At 45.8% G+C, this 25,823-nt stretch overlaps 1 protein-coding gene across 13 annotated transcripts; it reads right to left on the bottom strand.

The window, feature by feature from the left end:
• Positions 1–909: 909 nt before the first annotated feature.
• Positions 910–24,032, bottom strand: LOC146590368 (uncharacterized). 13 transcript variants are annotated; one of them, XR_014897014.1, is made up of 8 exons: positions 21,972–24,032; positions 19,699–20,440; positions 19,278–19,313; positions 19,048–19,106; positions 17,291–17,403; positions 12,242–12,708; positions 11,823–11,940; positions 9,980–10,293 (listed from the first exon to the last, which is right to left on the bottom strand). XR_014897014.1 is itself a non-coding variant. In XM_085314644.1 (7 exons), the coding sequence occupies exons 2-7, from the start codon at positions 19,843–19,845 to the stop codon at positions 939–941; spliced, it is 486 nt and encodes a 161-aa protein (XP_085170770.1). In that variant the 5' UTR covers positions 19,846–20,440; positions 21,972–24,032; the 3' UTR covers positions 910–938. The 13 variants fall into 13 exon arrangements, 9 of the variants coding, with proteins under 9 accessions (XP_085170770.1, XP_085170769.1, XP_085170771.1 ...); XM_085314644.1 differs by lacking the exons at positions 9,980–10,293; positions 12,242–12,708 and adding an exon at positions 910–951; XM_085314643.1 differs by lacking the exons at positions 9,980–10,293; positions 12,242–12,708 and adding an exon at positions 5,382–5,735.
• Positions 24,033–25,823: the final 1,791 nt, after the last annotated feature.

The following is a 25,823-nucleotide window of genomic DNA, read 5'->3' as shown; positions in this document are numbered from 1 at the left end:
TMAATGAGCCATTAAATAGGTGATGATCATTTCCAGAGAAGCTTAGAGTATTTAATTAGAACAAACTGGAAAAAAAAGATAATAAAAAAACCCACTTTTATCTGGCCTCTAAAGCAGCCCCCAAAGGCATTCCTCCACTCTGCTGAGGACAAAAGCATCTTTCTCTCAAGAAAGGTGGGAGTAAGAGGGTGGAGCTATAAACGAGTGAAAAGACCCAGCTCTGGGTCCCCGTATCAGGTCCTCTCTGCTGTGTAGGGGACAGAGTGAAGAAGAGATCTCAACAGGCTCTGGAGAGGGTTCCCAGTCAAGGGACAGCAAAGGGATAATGTGGACTGCTTTAGTCAGCGTTAAGCTGGTGACACCATGACTGCTCTTTGCTATCRGCAAGGGCACTGGTAACACCACCACAGGGGACTGGCCCTGTTCTGCACGTATTTGATCCACTGATGCACTAAAGCYTCTTTGCCATCCTTCTCCTGGCTGTGTTGCCTTTTTCATTTCCCCCAGGATACCCAGAATRGTACAAAATGGGAGAGTTCCTGGTTTTACCTGGTTCTCTTTTTKCATTTCTCCTTTACCTGAGTTGAGCTGCACTCCAGCTGGTCTGCGGTTCAAGTAACATCCCTGTAGAAGGGTTATCTCCTTGTTCTCAGACCAGGTGAACAGTAGCAGCAAAACCTGCTACTGCTGCTCAGGTGCTGCTGCTCACCTACTTTCCACTTCCTTGGGCTAATGGATGGATTCTTGTCTGCTTCCATCTCACCCGATGAGGATGCTTATTTCTTGCAAATAAAGGCCAATGTAAAAAGTTGTTGACTTCATTTCAAAAACATTTTCAAAACAAGTTAAGAACTTGGAGCTACCAGTAAACCATTTGCAGCATGTAGCGGAACCAGCAGCAGTGGTAGAGGGGGTAGAGTTCCCATCCAGATCATTCTTCACTGAGCCGGTCTAAGAATAGGGATAAGGGCTTATTTAAGGACTGGTAAATCACCCATCAGAGGTGCCAGTCACTTTCTATTATCCCTAAAATGGCAGCACAGAGAACCATCCTGCAACAAACCTGTTGGTCTGTTTTATTGTCATTAACTGTAGGTAGTTAAGTTAGGCAGGACAAATTCAACCCCAAGGCCTGTAAATGGCTTTTTTTATATCAACCCACAGATGGTGCGAGCTGCTGCTTAGCTCATAGCCCACCCCCAGTTATACATGCAAGAAGGGCTGGTAGTCCCCATAGCAGTCATCACTGATTTGTACAGGGTGCCTGACTATGAATTTTGGCAGCCCCGTGGCTGGTCGTGTCCTCTCTCCTTGCCATGACCCCAGGAGCAAACCTGAACAGACTGGCACTCTCCCCATCTCACTTATATTTGCATCAATAAAAGGCAAAACCCACGTGCCCGTGAGGGTGTTTCTGGGAGACCATYCCCAGCCCCAATTAGATTGCAGTATTCTGCCCTCTCATTAACACACTGGGCACCTCCGGAGAGCTTTTTTTAAAGCAATTTATTTTCCTTTTAAATGAACACAAGTCTGACTATTGGAATGAGATGAGGAGGTTGAGGGGGAGCAAGGGGTGTGTTCTGCAAGCAAATCCCCATTGGCTCTGGCTGTTATGTTGAATTGGGCTGCATCTGTCACATCTGATTAGGTTGTGTTGTCCTTTTTTATCTCCCTGATCTAAGCTATGATTCTTCCATTTTTATGTGACATTTCCTTGGCAATATAACTGCTTGGATTGTACATTCAGAATGTTTCCCAAACTATAAAACATCCAGATTGCAAAGGGTATTTATTTGCACAGTTATGTTTTTGGTTTGCCTTTTGTTTTATTTTGTTTTGCTTTGTTTTAAAACGTTGCTTCTTTTTTTGTGTTGCTATTACTTGGAAAGAGGATCCGTGAGGCTTTGTACATTAAAAAATATTACTGGATAAACTGGAGCAAGGCTATCTATATCCTACTTGGGGTTTCAGGACCAGTGTCTCTCTCCTGTTAGCCTGTTAGGAGAGAGTAAACCATGATATCCTATAGGTCAGCAAAGGTTTAAGGGATGCACCCTCCCAGAGTGGTCATGTCTACACTTGACTTTGTTAGGAAGTCTCCAGGCTACATCATCAGTTGTGGAAACCATGATTGGTGAGAATACTGACACAAACGGGGATCAGGTGCTGCTGGTTTTCAAGCTGTGGTATCTCCAAACCCATTGGTCACACAGTGGGCTGCCCTGGTAGCAGTAGAACTATCATCCCAGCTAACTCTCTGTCTGATTGGGGTATGCCCACAACCCTGGGTGCAGGTGGTCACAAGCCAAATCCGTCCATGCTCTGAGTTGCAAATAGGCTTGATGAGCCCAGGTGCACTCCTGAGTGAGCATTTCTAAATCATTCAGAAGATCTAAGCCATTATAAAGGTCCATCTAGCCCTGTCTACTGCCTTGCACGTGAGCCAAATGCAATGCCTCGGGAAAAGGTACAAGAAGGAGGACAGCAATGGGAAGGTCTTTCTCCTCGCTTCTCTCCAGTGCAGAGCACCCACCATTACATAATTCTAGTTGTGCAGATGGGTCCCAGGTTGCAATGAGCTCTCATAAACACCCTAGTTCAGGGCCTGGGAGAACAAGCTGCTCTAGAGGGATGAAGGATTGTGCCCATTCTCAAAGAGTATTCACACAGAATCACAGAACGGTTGAGGTTGGATGGGAGCTCTGGAGATCATCTAGTCCAGCCTCCCCACTCAAACAGAGTCTCCTAGAGCACATTGGACAGAATCATGTCCACGTAGGTTTTGAATATCTCAAGAGAAGGAGACTCCACAACCTCTCGGGCCAACCTGGTCCAGTGCTCCGTCACTCTCACAGTAGAGAAGTTTTTCCTTAAAGTCAGACAGAACTTCCTGTGSTTCAGTTTCTGCCCGTTGCCTCTTGTCCTTGGCACCACTGAAAAGAGTTTGTCCCTGTCCCCCTGACACCCTCCCTTCAGGTGCTTGTACACAGTGATCAGATCCCCCCTCTGTCTTCTCCTCCCCAGGCTGAAGAGACCCAGCTCTTGCAGCCGTTCTTCATAGGGCAGGTGCTCCAGCCCTCGGATCATCTTCGTAGCCCTATGCTGGACTCTCCCCAGTAGCTCCAGGTCTCTCCTGTACTGGGGGGCCCAGAACTGTACACAGTACTCGAGATGAGGCCTCCCCAGGGCTGAGGAGAGGGGCAGGATCACCTCCCTCCACCTGCTGGCAACCCTCTGCCTAATGCAACCCAGGAGACCATTGGCCTTCTTGGCCACAAGGGCACATTGCCGGCTCATGGTCAACTTGCTCACCAGCACTCCCAGGTCCTTCTCTGCAGAGCTGCTCTCTAGAAGGTCAGCCCCCAGCTTGTACTGGTGCCTAGGGTTATTTCTCCCTAGGTGCAGGACCCTGCACTTGCCCTCATTGAACTTCATGAGATTCCTCCAAACACATCTCCTGTCTGATGGTCCTGTCCTTCCAACTCCTCAGCATGTCAGCCAGCCCTGAAAAACTCAACTGTGCTCTGCTCTGACCATTGCTTGGCCATGCTGGCCTGCACAAGTCCATATGAAAGGTTGTCCCAGCCTGGCACGGCCCTTGCTGTTCCTGAAATCCAGTCCTGACTACAAGATTGCTGGAATGTTTCATATTTTTAGAAGTTTTACACTAGGATTTCCCACTAGAACGTGTGTCATGTTGTCCTGCTCTCCAGGTGGTTCACTCTTTTCATCGCCATCTCCGAAGGACCTTGCATGTCAGACACAATTAAAAACGAATAGTAATCACACAGATAATGAAAATAGAGACCCTGGGTCAGCTCGTCAGCTCTATCAATAAATGTTGCTTTATGAAGGTGGATAGAGTTAAACTGATTTATGTCAGCTGAGAATTTCAACAATTTATTTTCTCCAGGAAATCTCTGAGTTTCCCATCATCTTTAAGCTTTCTTAATTAGTTTCTTCCAGGCTCCTCTCTTCTTGCACTTCTCCTGTAAGCTCTCACACCGTACCCCACTAGATCATGCTGGGCTCCTTAGGTAACTGACTTGATGACTATATCACTGTGGGAGATGATTGGCAAATGCCTTTTGGTCTTCTTAAATGCTTCAGCTGAAGAAAAGCTAATTTAATTTTAACTTGAAAAGGTATGCAGAAAAAAATGGTGTTAAAACAAAAAATGAAAAAAGGAGAAAAAAGAAAGAAGTATTTTTTTTTTCCATTCAAACTTCTAATTAAAAAATATCCATTCCTCATTAAAGGTAGATACACAGTGGTAAAAATATGCTTGGCTAACAGAAACTTCCATTCTGCTGAAGAGCTGTTTTCTTCAGGAGAAAGTTCTTTTAGCTAGATCTAGACCAGCTTCCTCAGTGATGAGTCATGTCCCATGCGTCAGTGGGGCTCAGACTCTCACTCTCGGGTTGGAACACACACCACAAGGAAGAAACAAGCTATTTTACAGACATGTCCCCAAAGGTGTCCCCCTGCCATGGTGTTTGGCCCATGGGCCCCTGAGGAGAAGAGGAGTTGGGTATCTGTAAATGTTTTGAGCAGACACCTGGCTGCAGGAACCTGCAAGGTAAGGGATCTTGCCGTGACCTTCATGTTTCATCCTGGTGGTCTATGATAAGTCAACACCAAGCTTTGTGGAGGAACAGGAAGGAGTGCCAGTGGCCAGGRTGGTGAAGGATCCAACAATAGTGATGATCCCACACGGCCCCATTCCGGCACTCGGTCCCTCAGACCTGCAGATACCRAGACCAAACGCTGCCCTGAGGAAAACCTCTGACACATCTCTCTGCTGACCTGATGCCATCTCACTAAACCTGGTCACATCTTTGTGCCAACATAATCTTTCTTCATTTTCATCCATTAGCAGCAGAGGCTGAAAGAGCCCTATTAAAAAGCAACTTTATGCATGTGTATGTGTGCTCAGAAGATAAATGTAATCACTGGGACTGATTGACTAATAAACTCCTTTCTAGAGTCTGCTGATTATTCCTATAGAGGCAAAACCATGCTGATGAATTAGCAATGGATTATTAGAGTAGTCCTGTGTCCTGTCTGCAGGGCTAATTTTGCTGCTGAGGTAACGTGTGTTTACTAAGCCAGATATTTGACTGTCTTATCTTTGTCTCCTTGTTTGCAAGAAAATAATTCAAAGCTTCCTGACCAAACTGTGGTCAGGGATAGGAAAATGATTGAAAGGTTCAGCTAATTTGACAGTCTGGGAAAAGAGGTTGAGTAAAGAATTGCATTGCAGCTCAAACACAAGACATTTATTAAATAAACTGACAACAAAGATAGATAAACTTGCTCCCACAAAGCCTGAGTGCAGGTTTGGTTCGTGTGTTTACCAAGTAAACTTCATACACATAGGACAGAGATGTCACCTGGACATTTGGTACATTGTCAAGAAAGTATAACATCAGAAGAGCAGCTAACTCAGGTGCCAAGGCTGTCGGGAGCCCTGGTGACCTAGCTAAGGGAATCAAGGGCTCACAAAGCACAATTTTCTTGTAGCTGAGCAATGGTGAGACTTTGGAACCAGACCAAGGAATATTTTCTTCTGAGAATAACAGACTGGTAGAAGTGCATTCTTCAGYTCTTCAAGGTCAATGACTTTGGTGGACCACTGACAGCAAGCCATGAGTGGATAGGACAAGAACAACTAGGAAGGCTGGCCCAGGTAGGGAAAGAGCTGTTCTTTCACTTGGTGGTGTATGGTATCCCTGCAGAGTTACAGAAAACAGAGCAAAGTCCAAAGCTCCCGTTCGCCCACAGGCCTGAAAGGGAGTGTCTACCCCCAGCACAGAGCTGCCCTCACTCCACCTTTGAGGATGAGAARGCCAAGGGAAATGCAAACGCTTTCCTCTGGAAAGGCTTTTTTTACAAGCCATGTCTAGCTGAGAGCTCCTCATTCTGGAACAGTATAATGGATGCTGCGGGTGAGTTACTGGAGTGATATTTTACTGAGGTTTTTTCCCACCCAATATACTATACTCTCTGCCCTTGTAAGGTCTTAAATCACTACTGAAGCCTTTAGGTCCCTCTTCTTGTCTTTCCAAAGCATATTGAAAGCTTTTCAGGCTGTATTTTTCTCCGTCTGAATTCTGTTGTCAGTTTTGCGATGCTTGAATAGACTGGACTGTGTGTGACCACTGGACCCATCCCTAGTCAAGCAGTTACACGGGACAGTAATGAGGCCAGACTCAAGGGCTCAAATCACCTATGGTCTGGCACGTGTCTAAATGCCAAGTCTGCCCTTGACACTTTGCCCCAGCCCAGTCTCTCAGCTCTGGAGTCAGAAAAGTGTCTCCAAAGCAGGAGAACAAATGGGAAGACAAATGATAGAAAATATGACATGGGGCATACAGGTATAACAGCTGTGTGAACAGCCCATGGTCCGCTTTCCACTCTGGATCTACCTGGACAGGCGATTGTAGAAGGACTGGGGACCCAGGTTGCTCCAAGCACTGAGCCAGGAATGCACCCCTCCCCTCCCTGGCTAAAAACATGACAATATTTGCATTTAGATGAGAATAGCTATGAACTCGAATGGCCTTTTGTCACCACACAGCTGCTGCACACAGCTGCTCCTTGATGCAAAAAGGTCCCTTATGGTTGTTACACATCAGGGCCCTGCAGTCCTTTGGTGTCTTCCCCCATTCATCTGAATAAAGACGCCAGGTGGAAATGCCGGAGACCAGCAAGATTTCCCTGCGGAGTCTTCTTATCAGTCTGTGATCACAGCGTGTCTGTGCCTGGCACCACCCCGCATGCCAATGCTGCAGGCTGAGTTAGAAGAGGGGCCTACGCTCCTAGATTCAGACACCTAAATGTAAGCATCTCTGCGTGATCTCAGTGCTCAATTCAATTGCTTAAATGTGGCAAATGATGTGAAAGATACTTTATATTCCCCATGGTACCTCCAGCCACCACACTAGAAGGTCTCTGTTGGTCTGCAAGCTCTGTGTGGATGTCTCAGACGTCTCTGAACATCTCAAATGTGAATATATATCTGTCTTTAGGAARCTGAATCAAATCCCTGCTAAAAACACAATGGAGTTTGGAAAGCAATTTGTTTGACACAGTGTCTGCTCCCGAGTGAGCAGAATTATTCTCCAGRCTCAGACTTCCACTGAATTTCAACCCTCACTCCTAGGAGACATCTGCAAGTACAGGGCTAAACTTAGGGGTCTGAATCTGGAGCTGAATCTCTCTCAGAAAGTTTTTGGCATCAGAAAGTTTTATGGCAGGGTCTAAAAAAACGCTTTTCTGGTGTAGCACCAGGAACAGCCTTTTCTGTAACGCTCTGAGAAATTGGAATAGTATCAAACAGAGAGAAAGCCCCCAGAAGCATAGATCTGATTTTCCTAACTGGCACATCACACCCTTCATGTCAGTAGTAGTGGCTCCAGATCTACCCGTGGTGACATCCAGCACTCTCCAGCCATTTCTGTGACTCAACAAGACTGCAAGATCCTCTTGGTGAAATCAGACCTCATCAGAAAATCCTGATTCACTGAAACTGAAATGTTTTGCTGAAACACAGTGGTTTGGGGGATGTTCCTGATTCATGAGCATGTGAGAGCTCAAACTGTCCATTCTTGGTGTTGGAGATGGGATAAAAGGTAAGCATCTAAYACAGGTACCTTATTAAGGCCCCAGAGTCTCGTAAGTCTCCAGCTGCTGGAAACTAAAATCCTCCACTCTGCAAATTCAGGAGATGTGTATTACCATCTCAGAGGCTGTAAGTTGGTGGGCTGGACTTAGCAGAGCCAATATCCAAGGTAATGGATTTTGGATGTCTAAAATCAGGGGCTAGTTATAAAGCTGCAGTAAAGATCTCATCTGAATGTTGTAGATTTTCACATACAAAGATCAGTTGAAATCTTTCTGAATGTAGATGCCTTCCTATCAGCTAGCACTGAATTTCACTGCCTCATCCCTTCCCTTCCCTTCCCTTCCCTTCCCTTCCCTTCCCTTCCCTTCCCTTCCCTTCCACTAAAGCAATAGCACTGGACATTCCCTCCCCCCAAGAAGCATCCCCCTCTGCCCTTTGCAGAAGCACCTTCTATTTGTTTACCAGTCTTATTTTAGACCTAGGTATTAAACCAATATTGGTCTCTTGCCAGAGATGGTTTTCCCCTCTCAATAGTGAAATTGCATGCGAATTCTGCATTTTCCAGTTAATTGAGCAAGCTAAGCACTGGCAATGTAACAGGCCCCTGTAATGTACATATGCCTTAGTCTGCTTTTTCTCGAGAGGCCCATATTAAAATAGTCATAAGGAAAAGAAAAGAGGAGACAAGAAAAAAGGAAGGCATTTTCCGTAACTTGCAAAATTGTTTCTCAGAATTCTCTGTGATCTTTCCCAGCTTCTACTGTCTGCACCTTGGAGTTACCTCAGTCTGCCCCAGAAGCAGTATTGTATCTATCAGTGGAAAGTATAAAGTAAAAACGGGTCATAAGGAGATGGGAGTAACAGAACTGATCACAAATGTGACACCTGTTCAGAGGCAAACATCCAGAAATGCCCTTTCGGCAATGGAAACTTCAGTCTTTCCCATGGAACTGGAACTCCTGAGTCAGGTATAGAAATTCAGGTGCGACCTTGGCAGCCTCAGCTCTAGGATGTCTCACAGCTGGCTCAGACCTGAAAGAGGGCACCCAGCAGTCCCATCTCCAGCACAGTTGACCTATTTGGCCATCTTACCACAGAATCAATCYTAACCCAGGGAACACTTCAGTACTGGGGGTTTTCTCTCAAGGAAAGGCAGTCCATCAGCTCTGGAATATAAAATCCATCAGTTCCAAGGCTAAGAGTAATCGAGGGCCAGGTTCTTCACTGGTGTAAAGCACTGTGGCTCCATCAACACCCAGCAGTGGGAAGTCTGTGGAACAAAGCCAATTTACAGCCAGCAGGGAGCTGGCCCTGTATCAAAAAGTGCATTAAATCTCCATTTGGGTGATAGGATTTTACTTAACATATGTTCCTCATTGGCACAGTTTGCTTATGAAGGAAAAGACTCACAGTGGGATGATCTGAGAGAACAGCAGGTGCATGTAAACACCACGTTCAGTGATGGGTCTGCCCCCAACGCTGGAGAGCAGGACTGGCTAAGCCACTAGCTTGGGTACAGCTCTGTATTTTGCAAATAGAGCTTGCTTTCTCCTCCAGCCCTGCATCTGAGTGGTCAGGCAAAATGCAGGTCAGGTGTGACTTCCATTCCCTATATTTATCTATTTCAAGTGCAAGAAATTCCTTTCTCTTCCATAAAAAAAGTATTATTTCCCATCTGTCTGGAGATGGGGGTTTTGYAGAAGTTCTCCTTCCCATGGCTGGAAAGCCAGGGATGGAAAGGCCCACATCCTCCATCTGAAGAGTCGTGTTTCAAAGTCTTCAGTGGGCATGGGGTATTCTTAAAAAAGGAAAGGATGGGTTTCCAACCCCCTATTTTTAAACTGAATCTTCACTGTCTAGAGTTTGCAAGGCATTTCTTAATTCACTTACTCTCTATCTCAAAAGACTTTGKTCATTCCCTAGTCCTTCCATTTCCTTTTCTGCAACACACTGGATATTTGGGAAATTGGCTCTATTTTACCCCTTCACCTTTCTCCTTCTTGACCAGCTCTCCACAGCAGGTTCCACTGTCTTTCCTTTCACCAGCCCTAGCTCAGACCTCACCTACAAATTTACTCCTCCTCCCTCGAAAGGGTTAAGAATAAATCACCTCCAAACCAGCCTAGCCGCTTATTCCCAGAAACCCTTTCAAGCGGGACCTGCTGCCAATGCCGGAACATATTTGTATCCCACTGTTCCCAGCCATGTGGCAGGTGATTCTTAGTCACAACGAATTTGCTTTGCTCCTGCAGGACTGTCATCTAGTGTTTACGCCGGGACAGCAGGAAAAATAGCCGGTCGGCAGCAGGGCTTGAACACAGGCACTACTCATTTACTGTCTTGCACAGGGTGTCATAATTTTATTAAAAACCAGACAAGCCTGACACCTTAGTGACAGAATATAATTTCCCTAACCAAATGCCTTGACACCAAAAATTAGGCTAAATTGCATTATTTTAAAGGAGCAGATGGGGAATGCTAAACATTTACCCAGGGAAACACTTAGATTGCCACAGTCCATTACTGCCACAGCACGGCAGGGTACTTAACTGCGCCCATTAGAGAGTGCAGAGAGGAAGCTACAGGTAAAGGTCCATCCCTGGGCAGTCATGTTCCTTTGCAAGAAACAGCTTTGCCCCTCACCGAACACAGCAGATCTGGAGCTGCTGGGAGAGAAGACCATATTTTAGTGAGGTTGTGAAGATAAGAGAATAAAGGGTTAAGGCATGGCCCTTATACATCCTTGTGAATGCTGTGGGTGATACCAATAGACCTAGGCCTGCCAGTGGCTTCCCTGGCCTGATTGAGATGATGGAGGTATTTGTGCCCCGTTAGCCACTGTTTATGGGCATGGAGTCCATCCCTGTCCTTCCCTGCCACATCCACAGCTGTCCTGCTGTAGAAGTGTCAAGGGTGACCGTTTCACCAACTAATACCATCAGAAACCTCCCTTTCTCCATCAGCTGAACCCTTCACGAGTGTATCCAGCCTGGGCAGTTTAAGTAAAGACATGACTACAGCAAAGGGGACCTGGACTCACACAATATTTTCAGTTTTTGCTCAAGTTGGAGTGACAAGGTAGACTCCTTGGCAGGAACGAGCACTACTGCCTTTCCAAGCAGGGCATGCTGTGTGTGGCCAAGGCTACCACGGCCCRTGTCCTTGCCATGGATGTCAACAGCTGGGCCTCACTCTGGATCTTATTTTCCCTAACTCTAAAGCACCAGGATCAAGACACATTTGGAAACTGTTTTGGGTTGAGCAAGCTTTTACTTTTTACAAGAATTTACAAAATTTCCAATACTTTTACAAGAACTAGATATTGGGGTGCTTAGATCGTCAGGCAACAGATTTAGATTCTTGGCTTCTCTGCTCTGCCATCTCTGACTTGCTRCACAAGATATGGAAGAAATATTTGACTTCCTAAGAGAGCAAGTAGTGCTACCTACTGCATCTTGATGGAAGGGAGGTACATACCAGAGACTGGCTGAGTCTTTGGGATCTTCAGCTAAGAAAAGCTGTTTGCTTGTGTTAAACCATGGTATTGACTTTAGCTTGGGCAGCTGGCAGAGTTGCCCTTTCCCAACTTACAGCCCATCATCTGGGGCCAAATTTTGCCACTGCAAAATGACAAAAACTGTCCGATGGACAAGGCAATATATTGAGAATCTGAAGATGACAGTTTTGGCTTATCCTAATGTTTATAGCATGACTGCATGCCATGGCCTCAACCTATACAGTTGTGAAAATGCCATAGCAAAAGCTGTACATCCAGAAAGTGAAGTAAGCTTTATACTTTGTGCATTTGCTTGCTCACATTTCAGCACCCAGCTGGTCAGCAAACCAAGTAAAAATAAAAACTTCCATACATAGCAGAGAGTAACTCACCGCYTTGTCCCTTGAAGCAAGAACAATCTGCCGAGCTGGCTCGGAAAGCTTTTTTGCATCTGACTCAGAACAGGAACACAGCTCACCTCTCACATTTAGGAGTTAATTTCTTGCCCCTCACATCCTTGGGTGATCGTGGATGGAGGGAAGAGAGATGCAGGTCAGTCCAGGCTGGCTGCAGACCTGCGCTGCGCAGGCACTTCAGTGAGGCCAGACACGAGAGGGTGGCAGAGCTGCTGCTCCTGTGGAGTGAAGTGCATAGGTTCGCGTTTCTCAAACAGGCAGTAGCAAAGACACATGGTACTTGAGAAAGGAGAATGGAGGAAGGCAGGGAGAAGAGCATGAAAAATCTCCTGCAGCTGTCATCAGTCTCCTGCCGAGTGAGAGGGGTCCATGTTCCCACAGAACCACGTCTAAGGAGGCTGTGAAAGGTAACAACATTGGATGAGACCCGAACTCCTTGTGCGGTTGAGGACAGCTGTGTGAGTCTATCCTTCTTCCAACTCATACAACTTCCCCTCATCCCAACACGGGTATGAAGGAAAGCGGTGCCATGCAATTAACCCCTGCTAAGACACAGTTGAGTTGCAGGCAAGAAACCACCCATCCCCAGGAGCCAGGAGGAGCTCTGCAGGCCATAGCAGAGCCATAACCTGAGGAAAGCAAATAGGCCAGGAGGTGGAAATCCTCKGCCCAGGGCTCTTTTTGCCACCACTGACATACTTGCAGGTTTTTCTTGAGGCATAGCTGAGCTCACTGTGTCCATGTTCAGCACAGCTGCCCAAGCAAGATCTGACCTAAATCATAGCTTTGTTAGAGCASTGCTGAGCTTTAGTAGCCTGAGAAAGCTGTTGTGCTAGCCAAATCTACTTCATTTATGCCTCAGAGCTGTCTTGCAGTTGGCTTCAACTATGGGCACAGTAAAATCCGTGTTGACACATAACCCACGCCTTTCCCTAGAAAGTGGGTTTCTCACAACTCAGATCTGTCCAGTGGCACTTTTCTGAACGCTTTCCAGATTGTCAATGTGTTTTTTGAATCACGGGCTCCATATTCAGCTAGTGATGTCAACAATTCTGGACGAGGATGGCATTTTCTAGTCTTCCTGGATACCCTCCCATTACACATCCACAGTTCCTCATGACTTGCCAGTTCCATCCCTGGCCTGAAACACCCTCAGCTAGAAGTGTCTGTAAAAATAAAACAATGCAGAAAACTCAAGGCAATTTCTAGAAACGCAAACCTGAGTCCAAATTGGAGTAGATTGGACAATTTCTGTACATTCTGAAAGTAGAAATGCAAGGAGCATTTAAGGAACAGTTGGGGAGAAAGCAATCAAGAGGACAACAACAACAAAAAACAGAGAAGTAGATGAAAAARAAAACTTGGTGTGCTGAAAACAGAAGTGGTTTAGCTGTAAAAAGTCCCCCAAGAGAGCAAACAGACGATGGTTTGAGATGTTGGAGGCGGGGAAGCAGCATCAGACAAAAAAATATAACAAAGAAACTGAGCTGAGGAAAGAGAGAGCCACAAAATAAGCAGAGAAAACACAAAGTAATCATTAATTAGAGAAGCAAAAAAGAAATAATGTGCAACAAATTGCAGAGAACATCAGCAATTAGCAGCAAGGAATCCATTCCCTTCTGCACGCAATAAACACAAGATAAGAACAACCATTCCAGGCTGTTTTGCTCAAGTACTGCTTGTGTGTGGGGGGTGCAACTAGCCATGCTAATGGACAGTTGTGCTGACACTGCCTTTGCAAAAAAGAAGAAAGATTTGTCATGAGGGGGAACAACTAGCTGGGGAGCTAGCAAGGAGATTGGAGAAGTATGGGTGGCAAAGGACGTAAGGAAAGTATTCCTGCCTGGTAACTCTCTAAGTAAGCTGAAATATGTATTTAAGACCCATTAACATCAGGCAACTGCTTCCTGACTGRGACTCACTTGGATGTTGGTGTACTTAAGCCTGATTTTGTAGCCCTTGAAATCTACAGCAGTGCCCCTCATCATTGCCTTGAGCGATGCAGGACAGTGCAGGGGTAGCTGCCCATATTCCTTCTGGACAGTAGCTCAAGTCCTTAAATAACTTCAGTAGCTGCTTTGTGCTGGAAGGCTCTACAGTGAATGAAGGAACCAATGCTCCACCCAGATGGTTCTTGAACCAATGCAAGGTGCTTTTCATAGGGATCTCTCCAGGGCCGTGACRCAACATGAGCAAATTACCACCGCTCCCCAGTGGCTAAAACGAGTACACCCTAAATAAAAATGTGCAAGGTCAGTTTTCATCGTTCAGCTGATGGGTGGTAACCTTTTAAGGCACAATAGCTCAATTGTTTTTGATCATATTGCAAGGCTTGTATTTATCCAAGTTTCCTGGAAGACCCCCAGCTCCATTAGTCATCTTGGCCTACAATGAAAGCTGGAGAGGATAGAGATTTCTTTCTTCACCTTCTGCCCAACAAACGCATTGCCAAGTTACAGCCAAGAATCTGAGTGTGGCTCAAAAGCGAGTCAAGTACAAATCACTCTTCACTCACCACAGGTGGGATTTAACTCACAGATTCCACTCTGCGTATTTACACATCTCCATGTAGGCATCCATATGTGCACCAGGTGTCTGAGTACCCATTATAGACTTTGGAGACCTAGTCAACACAGTCAAGGGAGTTTGGAGGACTGTACCATTGACTAGAGATAGAGGTCTAATTTAGGGGGAGCTGAGTGGCTCTGTAGATATCCAATGATTAAATGGGAGCTTAAACACTTGGTGCACATCTGGGCGCTTACATGGGGCAGCTGGAGGCCAGGCAGGATACCTACAGGTGTTTCAATGGCAGTAGGTATGTTTAGGTAACTGAACTGGCCCTTTAGTGAGCTGAATCCCCACATGTAGCATCCAGAGTTCTTGGAGATGGTCTTGGGTGTCCCACTTGCCCTCAAGCTTCTCATCCAAAATGAACTGCCTCTTGTCCAGCATCATCTTGGAAATCCAAGGGAGTCTGAATGGTTCTAAGTACCCATGTCTTGGGGGATGGGGCCCCAGGGCTGGAGAGGWGGGAGGCATGGAGGAGGGAGAGGGCATGTGATAGAAAACAATTCTGGAATTACATAGAATACAGCTGAGAATGGCAAAACAAGTAGGAGACTTTGACGTCCAGAGAGGTGTTTCGGGGCTACCATCATGGTGAGGCCCTGGGAAGTATAATGCTGGAGCCAAAAGGAAAGGTCAAACCCTTCTGTGCTCCTCCCAGAGCTGTCATCCTCTCGAGGGTGGAGGTAAGTCTGACAGTGAGACAGATAATCTATCATCTCCCCCACTTACCAGTTCACACCTCTCAATCACATTTGGCAAGTTCAACACCACTGAAAACCATGTGGACACTGGAAAACCCAGGAACCCTGACTAAAGGCAGCAGAGCAAGAGCGGGGATGAGAGACCAGATTCAGGTGATTTGTTAAACCTCTCTGAAGTCATCAGTACTGTGGTATCAGAAGGAAAATGAATTCGTCGGCTGTTACAGCTTCCAATTTTTTCAAAGAGCGTCTCAGGTTTCATCTGTGAGATAAATGGCTGAAGTGAAGGCCGGGGAGTGAGAGGAAGGAAGAAAAAGCACCGACTGGAGAACGAACTGGTTAAAGAATAGGCAACAAAGCGGTGCTAGAGACAGAAACAAGCCGAGCTCCGAAACGCGCCACAGAACAGGCTGCACCAAAGGGGCCATTGGGGGAGCTGTGATTTATAGCGGACAGGCAGCAAAAGGCTGTATGTCGCTAGCAGARTTGGACAAGGCACTTTCAAATGTACCGAAATGACTTAGGAACCTAAATCACTTTTCAAAATAGACATAGGCACATACTTTTCCCCCCCCCCCTTCAGATTTTAAAGACCTTTTTCCCTGACTTTTTCAATAAAGCAGGTACACGCCAGAGTGCAGCCTTTAGCCCTCATGCTTCTGGGGGAAAACAAATCCAACAAACCCAAAAATCCCTTTGAAACTAATTGGTTTGAGATATAAAATATAGCGTAGGATTCCTTCCCTGAGAAGGGAGAGGGAAACGTGAATTGAGCCAAAGGGGGAAATGGGCAGACACAGTATCTGTCTGTTTGGTAGAGCAGAACAACATTTCAGATCCAAATATTCTAGGGTTGAAAAATGGACATGTCCTTGAAATTCTTTTTTCTAAGGAAACCTCTCTAGTTTCATCATCTCTCATTCTCATGCTGGGAATTGATGAAATATTCAGGAAAACTCTCATATTTCAAATATGAGTCTTTTGTCACTTTCCAAGAAAAACTTTTCAACAATCAAAATCCAAAAGAAGATTTCAATWTAAGCCAAACCAAAGGGAACATCTTATTTCGTTTCCAAATTTTTTGGCAAGAAATCAAATCTTTCCATTTAAAGTTTCATTCTACCTTCATATTAGTATTATTCTGGGGATAGGGCAGGGGAGAGAGTGTTTGGAAACCAGAGTTTTGTTAACCTGCCCACGCTATCAGGAAATCATTCCCTCTGTACATTAAGAACAGCACACTGACACCGAGAAAATCTCCTACATTAGATATCAGAAAATGAACTTCATCCATATACTAGATATCTAGCTAACATGCATCATTTTACTTCTTTTCTTGAATTTTCCAGCTCCTCTATCAGAGGTGTCATTCACTTTTCAGCTGAATATTTCATTCAGGAGCAAGGGATTCTTTTTTTGGATAAATATCTGTCACTGCCTCCTATCAACAGTAATTAAAGTCATATGATGCAGCCCTCAGCGTCACAGGTGATGAGCAGTTCGTGGCTGTTGTTGATGGGTAACAAATTCTTTTGGGGAAAAGAATTGACGGTGTCTGTCTCTGTACTGGTATATAACACATTGCCATCTCCTGGATCCTCCCAGGACAGCGAGGCCACCCAGACCCACCATCACCCTATACCCAGGATCGAGCAAGTCATTCGTTTCAGTAAGAGATATGGAGGCTGGAACAACGTAATCCTGCTTTCCTAGGTCACCCTGCATCCTCAGTGCAGTCYTTCTCCAACCCTACAGCTTTCTCAGCCAGCACTGAGTTATGTTTTYGCTTGTTCAAAGGTCATCTGACCTTCCAGCTCCCTCTCCCTGACCTCACACATGGACCACCTCATGCATCCCCATCCAACCCAATCCACCTCTCCATGCCCAATTCTTCATCCCATCTCTCTGCCTCTGTATTGGGCATTTATTATTTCAACCTTCTCCTGTAAAGGGTTTTAATTGCTTTTGATATTCCTGCAGAAGAAAAGGTGGCTGTGACATCCAGCCATTTCATCACAGCTCAGCCCACAATCCCATCACCAGCAGGGCGGGGGCTGCTGCTGATGCTCTCTTTCGCAGTAGCTTCATGAGCACTTTCAGTCAGCCACAACCCATTGTGCCACTGACGCCTCCACCCTTCCCTTACCAACACCAGCGTTTGGTGGGATATGAGAAGGGCGGCAGATTAAACCTCGCATTTTAGGTATTTTTTTTCCTGCATTAGTTTTCAGTGTAACAGACAAAGACTGCTGAAAGGCAGGGGAATCTGTTGCACTGACCAGAGATATTTCCTGGAACAACTGGTAAAACTGGGAATTTAGTTAGTAGTAGTGGTAGAGAGAGGGAGGAGATGTTCAGACCCAAYGTCCCCTCTTCTGCTCATGCATGACATAGCCCATAAAAACATCCAACATTTAGGTTAGCAACCCTGCCATGCTGGTTGCAGGTGTATCATTGCTTAGAGTTAAGTCCTTACATGCTGTCTCGCAGTCACCATTGCACGGAAGTTCATTCTCATCTTGTCCAGAGTCTGAGCTGAATCTTCTCCGCTGGAGAACTTGGGAGTTCAGGCTAACACCTGAGCTCTTCCTAAACAAGGTAGAAGGCGGGAGAGCCTGGATTTGAGCTGAGCAGAAGCCCCAAGCATCACTGGCAGCATGGATATCAATGTCATGGTCAGTCAGCAAGACGTTGGGAGCTGGCTGGTCCATCTCAAGTTTCTGTGTCTATCACAGTCACCTTGGACCTTCCTGGATGAAGTACATGGCTTACCCTATACCCTGTACCCTACCTTGGTATTTTACTCATCCATCAGAGTTCTGTCTCTAGATATTTTGTGCTGTTCATTGACTGCAAGCCAAGAAGGGGCCTCTCTGATGATTACTGAGTCTCTCAGATAGCAAAGGCTGATGAATTCCCCTTTGTATGACCTTTCTCTATATGGAGTCAATCCCACACAAGCTAGGCTCTGCACTCCTGCTGTTTCAAGGCTGAGATTTTTGTCTTGTTTTCCAACAAGTCTCCAAAGCATGAGCATGTCCCATGGATGCCCAAAGGAAAACGAGGCCCAAGAAATGTTCCCATCCTAGTGAAAGGAAAAYCAGCTGCAAAATGCTGATAACTTTTTCTATCATTCTACAAACCAGTATATGTTAAACAGTCCCAGTGCAGCCAAGAAAGAAGTGGCAGGAGACTGGGAATTTATTAACTGCATTCCCTTCTACCCAGAAACACGAATGCACAAGTCACGCAACACAAACTACACATACATCTGCCCACCGCACTGCTAAAGACCTCCACTCTCCCTCCAGAGCAAAAACRTCAGTGAGAGCATGGAGACCGAGCAGCAGAGATGGTGGTTCTCATTTTCATTCCAATTTAGTTCAACATCCTTGAGGAGTAAAGCCACGTACAGGCACTGATAGTGGATTTCATACAAAGTAATCAGAACGTAATAATATTCTCCCCAGTAACTGTCCTGGCAAAAGCCTAGGAGATGTTGACATTATTTGCATCTTTATTGTTCCTGAGCAGYAGAGCAATGATGTTGTCGTGTTTTGACTAAATAGACAAAGAGAAATATTTTGTTGCTTCCTTGAGTACGGGAAGATTAAGCCCAATTACACATTCACTCCATCTCCTCCCATTCACACATACAGATTCCACCTTTGCCGAAATTGCAGAAACGCCCTGCAAGTTATTTAAGGCAGGCATTAAAGGAGAGCAAGTATCATTTGTGYGAAATGGAGGAGAATGCCACCCATCAAGCTGGATTATTATCATTTTGTCCAGACAGGTCGAGAGTGGTGGTGCACAGGGTGTCCATGCCTTCCTAGGAGGCTCCACAGTCCTGGTCTCAGCCCTAAGCAAGCTCAGCGTGYCAGCATTAGCACATGGCCTACTAGCAGTCTAGTTGTAAAGGAAGCCTCACTGTGTCCTCCTTCACGCTGTCTGAGCAGAGAGGACACCCTCCTCCCCCTGGCTCTGTAGGAGCATGCAAGCATCCCCATGGAGGACTTAGCAAAAACGGAAGCAGCACTAATTATTCAGTCGAAGAGGATGAAGCCTCATCTCCAAATCTGCTGCCTTCTAGAAGGAGCCACAACGCAGCATACRCCTTGGGCAGTCCAAACAGCCCTCCAAAATTGTAGATAGCTTTACAAATCRGGTCTCATCCTTCCTTCCCCCTTTTTACTGTGCAAGTCCTCAGACAACCCAAACCTCTGCAGTTACCTTGCCAGGAAGGAAATTATGATATCTCTTTGGCTGTCAGGCTTCTGGCTTGGCATCGGCTAAAGACAAAGGAGAAGGAGGTCGGGGGGATGGGGAGTGAGGAGCGGGAGAGCAGAGAAGAGGAAGGCGAGTAAAGGTTTGTGCAGTAAATTAGGCAACAGCTGGTGTTGCAAAATATGAATGGCAAAGGGCCAGAGCAAAGGATGGTTTTTGCTCTCTGGCCTTCTCACCTGGAGCTGGGAAAGAAGGGGCCATTGGCTGAGGATCTGGAAGAGAAAATTAAAWTCCAGGTGGCGAGGCTGACTGAAGGCAAAAGGAAGTCTGGTTTTCCCCAGCTTCCTAAGAAAACTAATCATTCTTTGGCAGTCTCAAATCTGGTTTGGAGAGTGCTGGGCRGTAAAGTTGAGATCTACACGCAGAGTAAAGATGCAAGGGTTGCAGTAGGGTGGGATGGACGGAGTTAGTATGCCCATCCTCAGTCCAGGAGGACAATTCCCATCCTGCACAGTATCTATCCACTTTTTTTCTGGTCCTCCAAGTCTGGCATTTGTGCACAAGGGGGCCATGGCCACAGCAGGCACTGTGGAAGAGCACAGCCCTCACAAGCACACAGAAAACTCCAAAGGATGGTGCCACATCTCCTCAACCCACCTTCTGCAGGGGCTGAAGTCCACCTGTCATGCTGAGCACTTGCTCCACCAGCCTGCTCTCACGTGTCTCTGCAGATGCAGAGCTACTTGAGTCACCATGTAAACAGTGCTTGCCTGCCTGCCAGGTGCCCTCACGCGTCATGGACATCTTTCTCTCTGAGCAAGGCAGAACACAGTCCCTTTCCTTTCCGGCCTTTCAGGTGATTTATTTAAGCTCCCTGATATCCCTCTAGGAAAAAGGCTTTGCTAAGAAACTGGCAGGTTTAATGCACGGCAGCAGCTGCTCCTTTTTCCAGATACATTCTTCCAYGAGTCAGCCTGCAAGTTCCTCTCCATCCTTCTCTCTCTCCTCCAGAGATTTCCAGCCTACAAATTCCCAAGGGACTCGTGATCTTCTAGGGAATCTGAACAACATACCCAAGAAATGTAGGTTCAACTGCTCAAGAACACCTGTGAGCCTTAGGGATTCATCCTTTCATAGTAAAAAAAAATAAAATAAAATAAAAAAGAAAAAAAAGGAGAGAGAGGGAGAGAGAGAGATTTACAAAGAAAAAGGGTTCAAAACAGCAGGTGTAGATTATTCCTTCTTGTCCTCTTTCATGTGTCTCAGAAAGGCCAAGGCTCCAGTGAACCTTCTTAAATCCTTTGCAGGTGTCAGTTCTATCCACTTGTCCGTACAGATCTTTGCCTTATCCCACAGATATCAGCTTGGTCTATCTCAGTGACTCTGCCACCAAGGTACCCTGGGACAGAGGAWATAGAAGGAAATTCAAGAATGTTCCCCATGGTACTTTCTCCAGATCTTGGCAAGAGCAGCTTTRGTTCCATAAAATACCTGCCTTTTCATAATAAAAATAACACCAAGGCCATATTTACGGGATGGCCTGGGCTTTGGGCCTCCAAGGGTCTGGATTCATAGAGCAACACATTTCCACATGGGGGAGGAACCCAACATTGAACACAAAGCTGGCTTGTGGCCTGGTAATGCAGGAGTGAACGTTTGATACAGCCCAGCTGGGATGCATGCAAATAAATCTTGCCACAGCAGTGAAGTCTGGGAGAAGGATGTATTRCCCTACAATAACTGATCCTGCAAAATGAGGGAATTTGTAGAACTGATGTAGCGTAAGATTCTAAACTGGRAAGGTGTCCTGTTGGACACAAGACCCCTGAAACGTCACTGTTTCTAAGCTGATTAATCCRTTATCTGTTCTATTCCACCGTGCCACGAGGCTGCTGAGTGAGAAGCCCTCTCCACCCTCCCTCTGATGGAAACACACCTCCCACCTCATGCAAGGTGAGCAGGGCCCAAGTGGGATCACTACATGGATGGCCCCAGAGGYAATGGTTTTGGTCACAGGATGAAGCATCTTGAGGGTTAACARCACCTGGCAGTTTTCCTTCCCCAATTCTGTCCCTGAAGGGTGAACGCTGTGAGCTGAGCTCTCTTCTATGAGCGGGAGATTAGATCTAACAAATGAGCGCTGCATTTTCTGCTCCCACCACCACCTCTTCCTAGAATTCAGGAAGGCTTTCAAACAGCACATTTTGTCATTAGCCACTGAAAAAGAAAGGTTAGTTRCCTCTCTCCATGGGTTGCTGCTACTTGAAGGCTGCACACTGAAGCAGCAGTCACAAAGCCACCGTCAATGGCAGCTGCTTTCAAGTGCCACTGGTGCTCAGTGGAAAATGGGGAATGAGACTCACTAATTAGACAACCTCAAAGCCCCTCTGCAATTCTGCTTTGCTGGGATGGTTTTTTTCTGCTCGCTTCAGGTAAAATACACCGCCGGGGTAAGAGCCTGCATAGACCTGTGCTTCAACCTTAATTTGAAGACRTAACAAGTACACCAGCCTTGTATTGGCATGGATTTTGCTCTGTTACCTCCCTTCTACCAATTTACCAATCCTTTTCCACTCACCCCTCACCACTACCCAACCATTATACTCTTTCCAACAGTGAATTTTTAAATATCTGTCCCTTTCTACCCCGGGAACAAGACCATAGTGCTACCCAGGAATTATTTGGAGCCTGTGAAATCCAGGCATAAAATTTCTCTACCTTTGACAGTGCGGTTTGTGCTTGTAAGTCTTAGTTCTACTAATATTYAGCTTTTGCTGATCCTTGGCTTCCTTAGGATGGAGAGATGCCAGTATATTTATGAAAGAAGAACATTAGCCTCATCCCCTGATTTCCCCACTCTGCTGTCCAGAGAGGAGCCCAGTGCATGTCCCCATGTAGCCACATTCTCCTTGGCTTGAAAGACGTCTCACCCTGGCTGTTCATCTGGCTGATCCTCTGCACCCCTCAGGCATAGAGTGCACATATCTCTCCCACTCTGCTTTCCTCAGGGAGCAATTTCTGTGGTGAACCTGAAGTTAAAAATGGGCCAAAAATGCTTATGTGCTTCTAATGTGAAGAATGAGACTAGATGAAACTGTTTTCCAACCCCAGGCACCTCATTTGAGAGATGCATTTGTATTCACACTTCACTTCTTGAGGTTGAGCATTGGTCCTCTTCTTTTGGAAGAACTTATCAATGACAACAAAAGCAAGGCAACCAGGATCATCTCCCCTATAGTCCCTGAAATCTGTGGTCAAGATTTTCCAGTCTTCTCYGGTGTGACAGCCCCCATGGGCAGCATGGACATCTGCCCAAATGCCATGTACCAGGRGATTACCATCTTACAATATTCCATATTACAAGCTACTACTTTCACACAGCTGCTGCAGCGTCTCCTTGACAGCCAGGATAACACTGCCCCACTTCAGGTACCAAATACATCAATACCTCTCCCTAGCTGTCTGGGCTGCTGGGGTCATCAGTAGAATGCAATCAGCATGATCTAGCTCATGCTTAGGTGGTTAAAATGAAGGAGATAACCCACAAACATGGCTGTTTCTCCTCAGTTAAGGTAAAGGGTGTCTGGCCACCCCAGATCCACAAAAGCAAGGTGAGACAACCCCCCACTGCTGGTCTTGGTTGAAGACACCTTGGAAGAAAGCCATCCTTTTGGTTTACAGCTCTTCTCCTGGTGCCCAGTGAGACATAGCAATAGGAGAACTCATGTGGGCTGGCTTTAACACCCTGGGTCATGACACATTCATATCTGTACCCACCAAACTCATCTGAATCCCAATAGGAGCCCACAGAATTTAAATGTATTAGAAAAATCAAATCTCTTTTCTTTCTCCCCAAAGTCAGGGGACTTTCAAAAATTTTTCTTCAAATTGGCTTTCAGTAGGTTGTGCTCCAAAATCCATTGAGTGCCCTGGGAAACTCACCCTGAAATGCCAAGCTCTTCTGCTGAGTTTGAGCATAGAGGACCTTGCCCTAGGGACTGACCTTGCTCAGGTATCTAAAAGCTGCCTTAGTTAACAGTGAAAAGATTAGAAAATCCTTTCTTGCTGAAACAGGGTTTAAATGGCAGCATTTCTGCGCTTTTCAGCGACACAGGGATGACGATTGTGGGGTAGAGGGGTGAGAAAAGCYTTGTGATTAAGTGATTGAACTGAAGAAAAACATTCTTTTGGACTTATCTGAAAGGTGTATTTTTCCATTTTTCTCTGGCAAATCATTTGAAGAAAATAAGCCCATTTTGTTTACTTGGGAACTTCTTTCTACTTAAAATAAATACTTTTGTGTTTAAAGTTGAAGTGAAGCAATGGAAGAAATGTTGTTTGAGAAGTAGATACCAAACTGTTTGGGGAGGAGGGGAATGAATTGAAGCTTTTCTTTTCAGAACTGTCTGTTTTGGTTATTTGGACCCAAACAATGAATCAAGATTGATATAAAGCCGTAGCATGCTGCAGGTGACTTGAAACTGTAGTTTTCAGTGTAAAAAGTTTCAGGAGAGAATGTTTTCTGGGCTCCAGCAATGATTGATTTAGGAGCACAATTAGGATTTAAAGCCTGGGCCACGTAGTTTAATCCACTTCTCCCAAACCCAGCCAAATCCACACTGAACACGGCCAGGGTGGAGGAGAAGGGGGGGGTTCAAAGAAATCTGCAAGGAAAATACAAGCGCAGCCTTAGAAGATGCTGGCATCCACTTAACTTGAAAATGAAAAAGAAAGCAATATAAAACCAGGACAATTAGATCCTGAGCAACACAGACCTTTCCAAAAATGAAAGACAGCAGGGGGAATTAATGGGCATAAATGCAACCTAGTAATTAATTGATAAATGGCACTAGAGAGTTTTCTAAAGAAGAAGAGTCCAACGTGACTTATCTTTTCAATGGCAGGAGACAATTTCTCTCTTCTTTCACCTTGCAGATAAGGATGCAGAACAGGGATCTTTCAGTTTTGAAGCTTAAGAGGGATCTGGAAGTTGAAGACAAAAGAGAAAGGAAAAAAACACCATGTGATAGGAGGGAATGACAGAGGGGCTTGTTGAGCACTGAAGCTGTTGTTATTGCCTGAGCTGGCAAAGCTGGAGAATAGCAGAGTGCAGTTATTTACCACCAAATAATGCCTCTTGCAAAGGTGGGAGCAAGGTGGGGGCAATCCTGCTGCAAAGGCAGGATTATACTTTGTAGGAGAGAGGTAATCCAGAAGCTGGCACAGCCCAGACCTTTCTGGATAGACCCCTTCGCCTTCCATGTTGGGCAATGGGGCAGGTCTGCAGTTTGGGACCTGTTCTGCCTGCTACAGGTACAGCTTCCTGGGTGATCATTCAAGCATATGCATTGCCCCCCTCAGACAAGACAAGACTCAGCAGCAGACTCTCCGTCTCCTCTCTTTGCTGCCTCCATGACCACACTTGACCGCTGCCAAGATGCCCGTCCCACCCTCCAACAGCTAACCTGAGGGGTYCACCATCTCCTGAGACATCCTGAAAGCAGCTCTGTGACTGACAATCCCACAACAGTGCAGCAATGACTTTTTCAAAGCTGAATATGCCTTAAAATTGGGATGCTTCTCCTCTGCCCCACTAGACAACTATTTTTAACAACTAAAGTGAATCCCTAGGTGGGACCTACCCCTAACTGGGACCCCCCTCYACCATTCCTTCAGACTCTACTCATACAGGGTTCCCTTCTGAACCATGCACAAGGATTTTCTTTGTTTGGAAAGCAGGATAGGACTGTGAGGTGGCACAAYACTTGCCCAGGTCTTATTTCTACATGGACAATAAGATTTTGCTAGGACCCATTTCTGGTCCTGGAATCTAGGAAGACCTTGGCTTCCCTAATCCAGGAATCATCTCTCATCCCAATACCTTGTGGTGGTGAAATAAGGTCTATAACTGGAAACCATTATCTGACTCTTTGACCCTTCATAGAGCAATTCCTCGCTCCCCAGTCCCTCCGGGTACTGGGAAGACGGAACAGTTCAGGGCTATTMATTCTTGTCATGAAAATAGGTGTAATCTCTAGCCAATGCACCAAGCCAATTCAGCAAAAATGTGCACAATTGCCCTTAGCTGAATCAATTGCCCCCCAGCTTCATTGCTGGAACAGGTCACTCTCTTATCAAGGGAGAGCTGAAATCATTCACAGGATGTCCATAGTTTCTCTCTCCTTGTATTGGCTTTCCTGAACTCTGTCCAAACCAGAGACATGTCATTTAGATTCTATTAAAACAAAGCCTTCCATTAAAGTTGCACGCAGGAAGAAAAGAAAGGAAGAGAAAAGGAGGAGGTAGCTGGGTGTCCTTGAGGTCATGTAATCTAACAAATCGCGGAGAAGCCATTAACACCACAAAATGACAGGAGGCAAAACAAGGCAGAATGTTAAGCGCCCAGCGCTACCAAACCCATCAGCTGCCCCCATTATTCTGATGGTGTGTCGGCGCAGTGTATAATCATCAAAATTGGTATTCTACTGCAAATCATCCATCTCCTGCTTTCACTCCAGGCTGAGTTTCACTGGTCATGAAGGATCAAGGAGAAACTATAGAGACCACCTAGCATCATTTCTCGCACAAAGTTTCCCAGGCCCTCCCTGAGCTGCTTTTTATCAAGAGAAGAAGCAAACAGGGTCCTAAATACAATCACCTGTGTTGTATTTTTGCAAAGAGGGGAAATAACTGAGCAAAAAGCTCAGTCAGCCCCAGAGCCAGGAAGACTGCAAGCACGATTTGCTTTTGGAGATAGATGATAGTAAAGCTACAAGGATACT

Source organism: Rhea americana, unplaced genomic scaffold (assembly GCF_003343005.1).
Source record: "Rhea americana isolate MKP2758 unplaced genomic scaffold, rheAme1 scaffold_41, whole genome shotgun sequence".
NCBI lineage: Eukaryota > Metazoa > Chordata > Aves > Rheiformes > Rheidae > Rhea > Rhea americana.
This window is presented reverse-complemented; position numbering and strand designations above follow the sequence as displayed.

What these genes read in the sequence shown, in the direction of transcription:
- LOC146590368 (XM_085314640.1), bottom strand. Translation starts at nt 19,845, where the DNA reads ATGTCCATGACGCGTGAGGGCACCTGGCAGGCAGGCAAGCACTGTTTA. An exon ending in CCCTTCTTTCCCAGCTCCAG is followed by an intron (nt 19,107 to 19,277) that starts GTGAGAAGGCCA and finishes CTTTGTCTTTAG; the next exon opens with CCGATGCCAAGCCAGAAGCC. An exon ending in CCTCCATTCTCCTTTCTCAA is followed by an intron (nt 10,297 to 11,822) that starts GTACCATGTGTC and finishes CTTCTCTCCCAG; the next exon opens with CAGCTCCAGATCTGCTGTGT.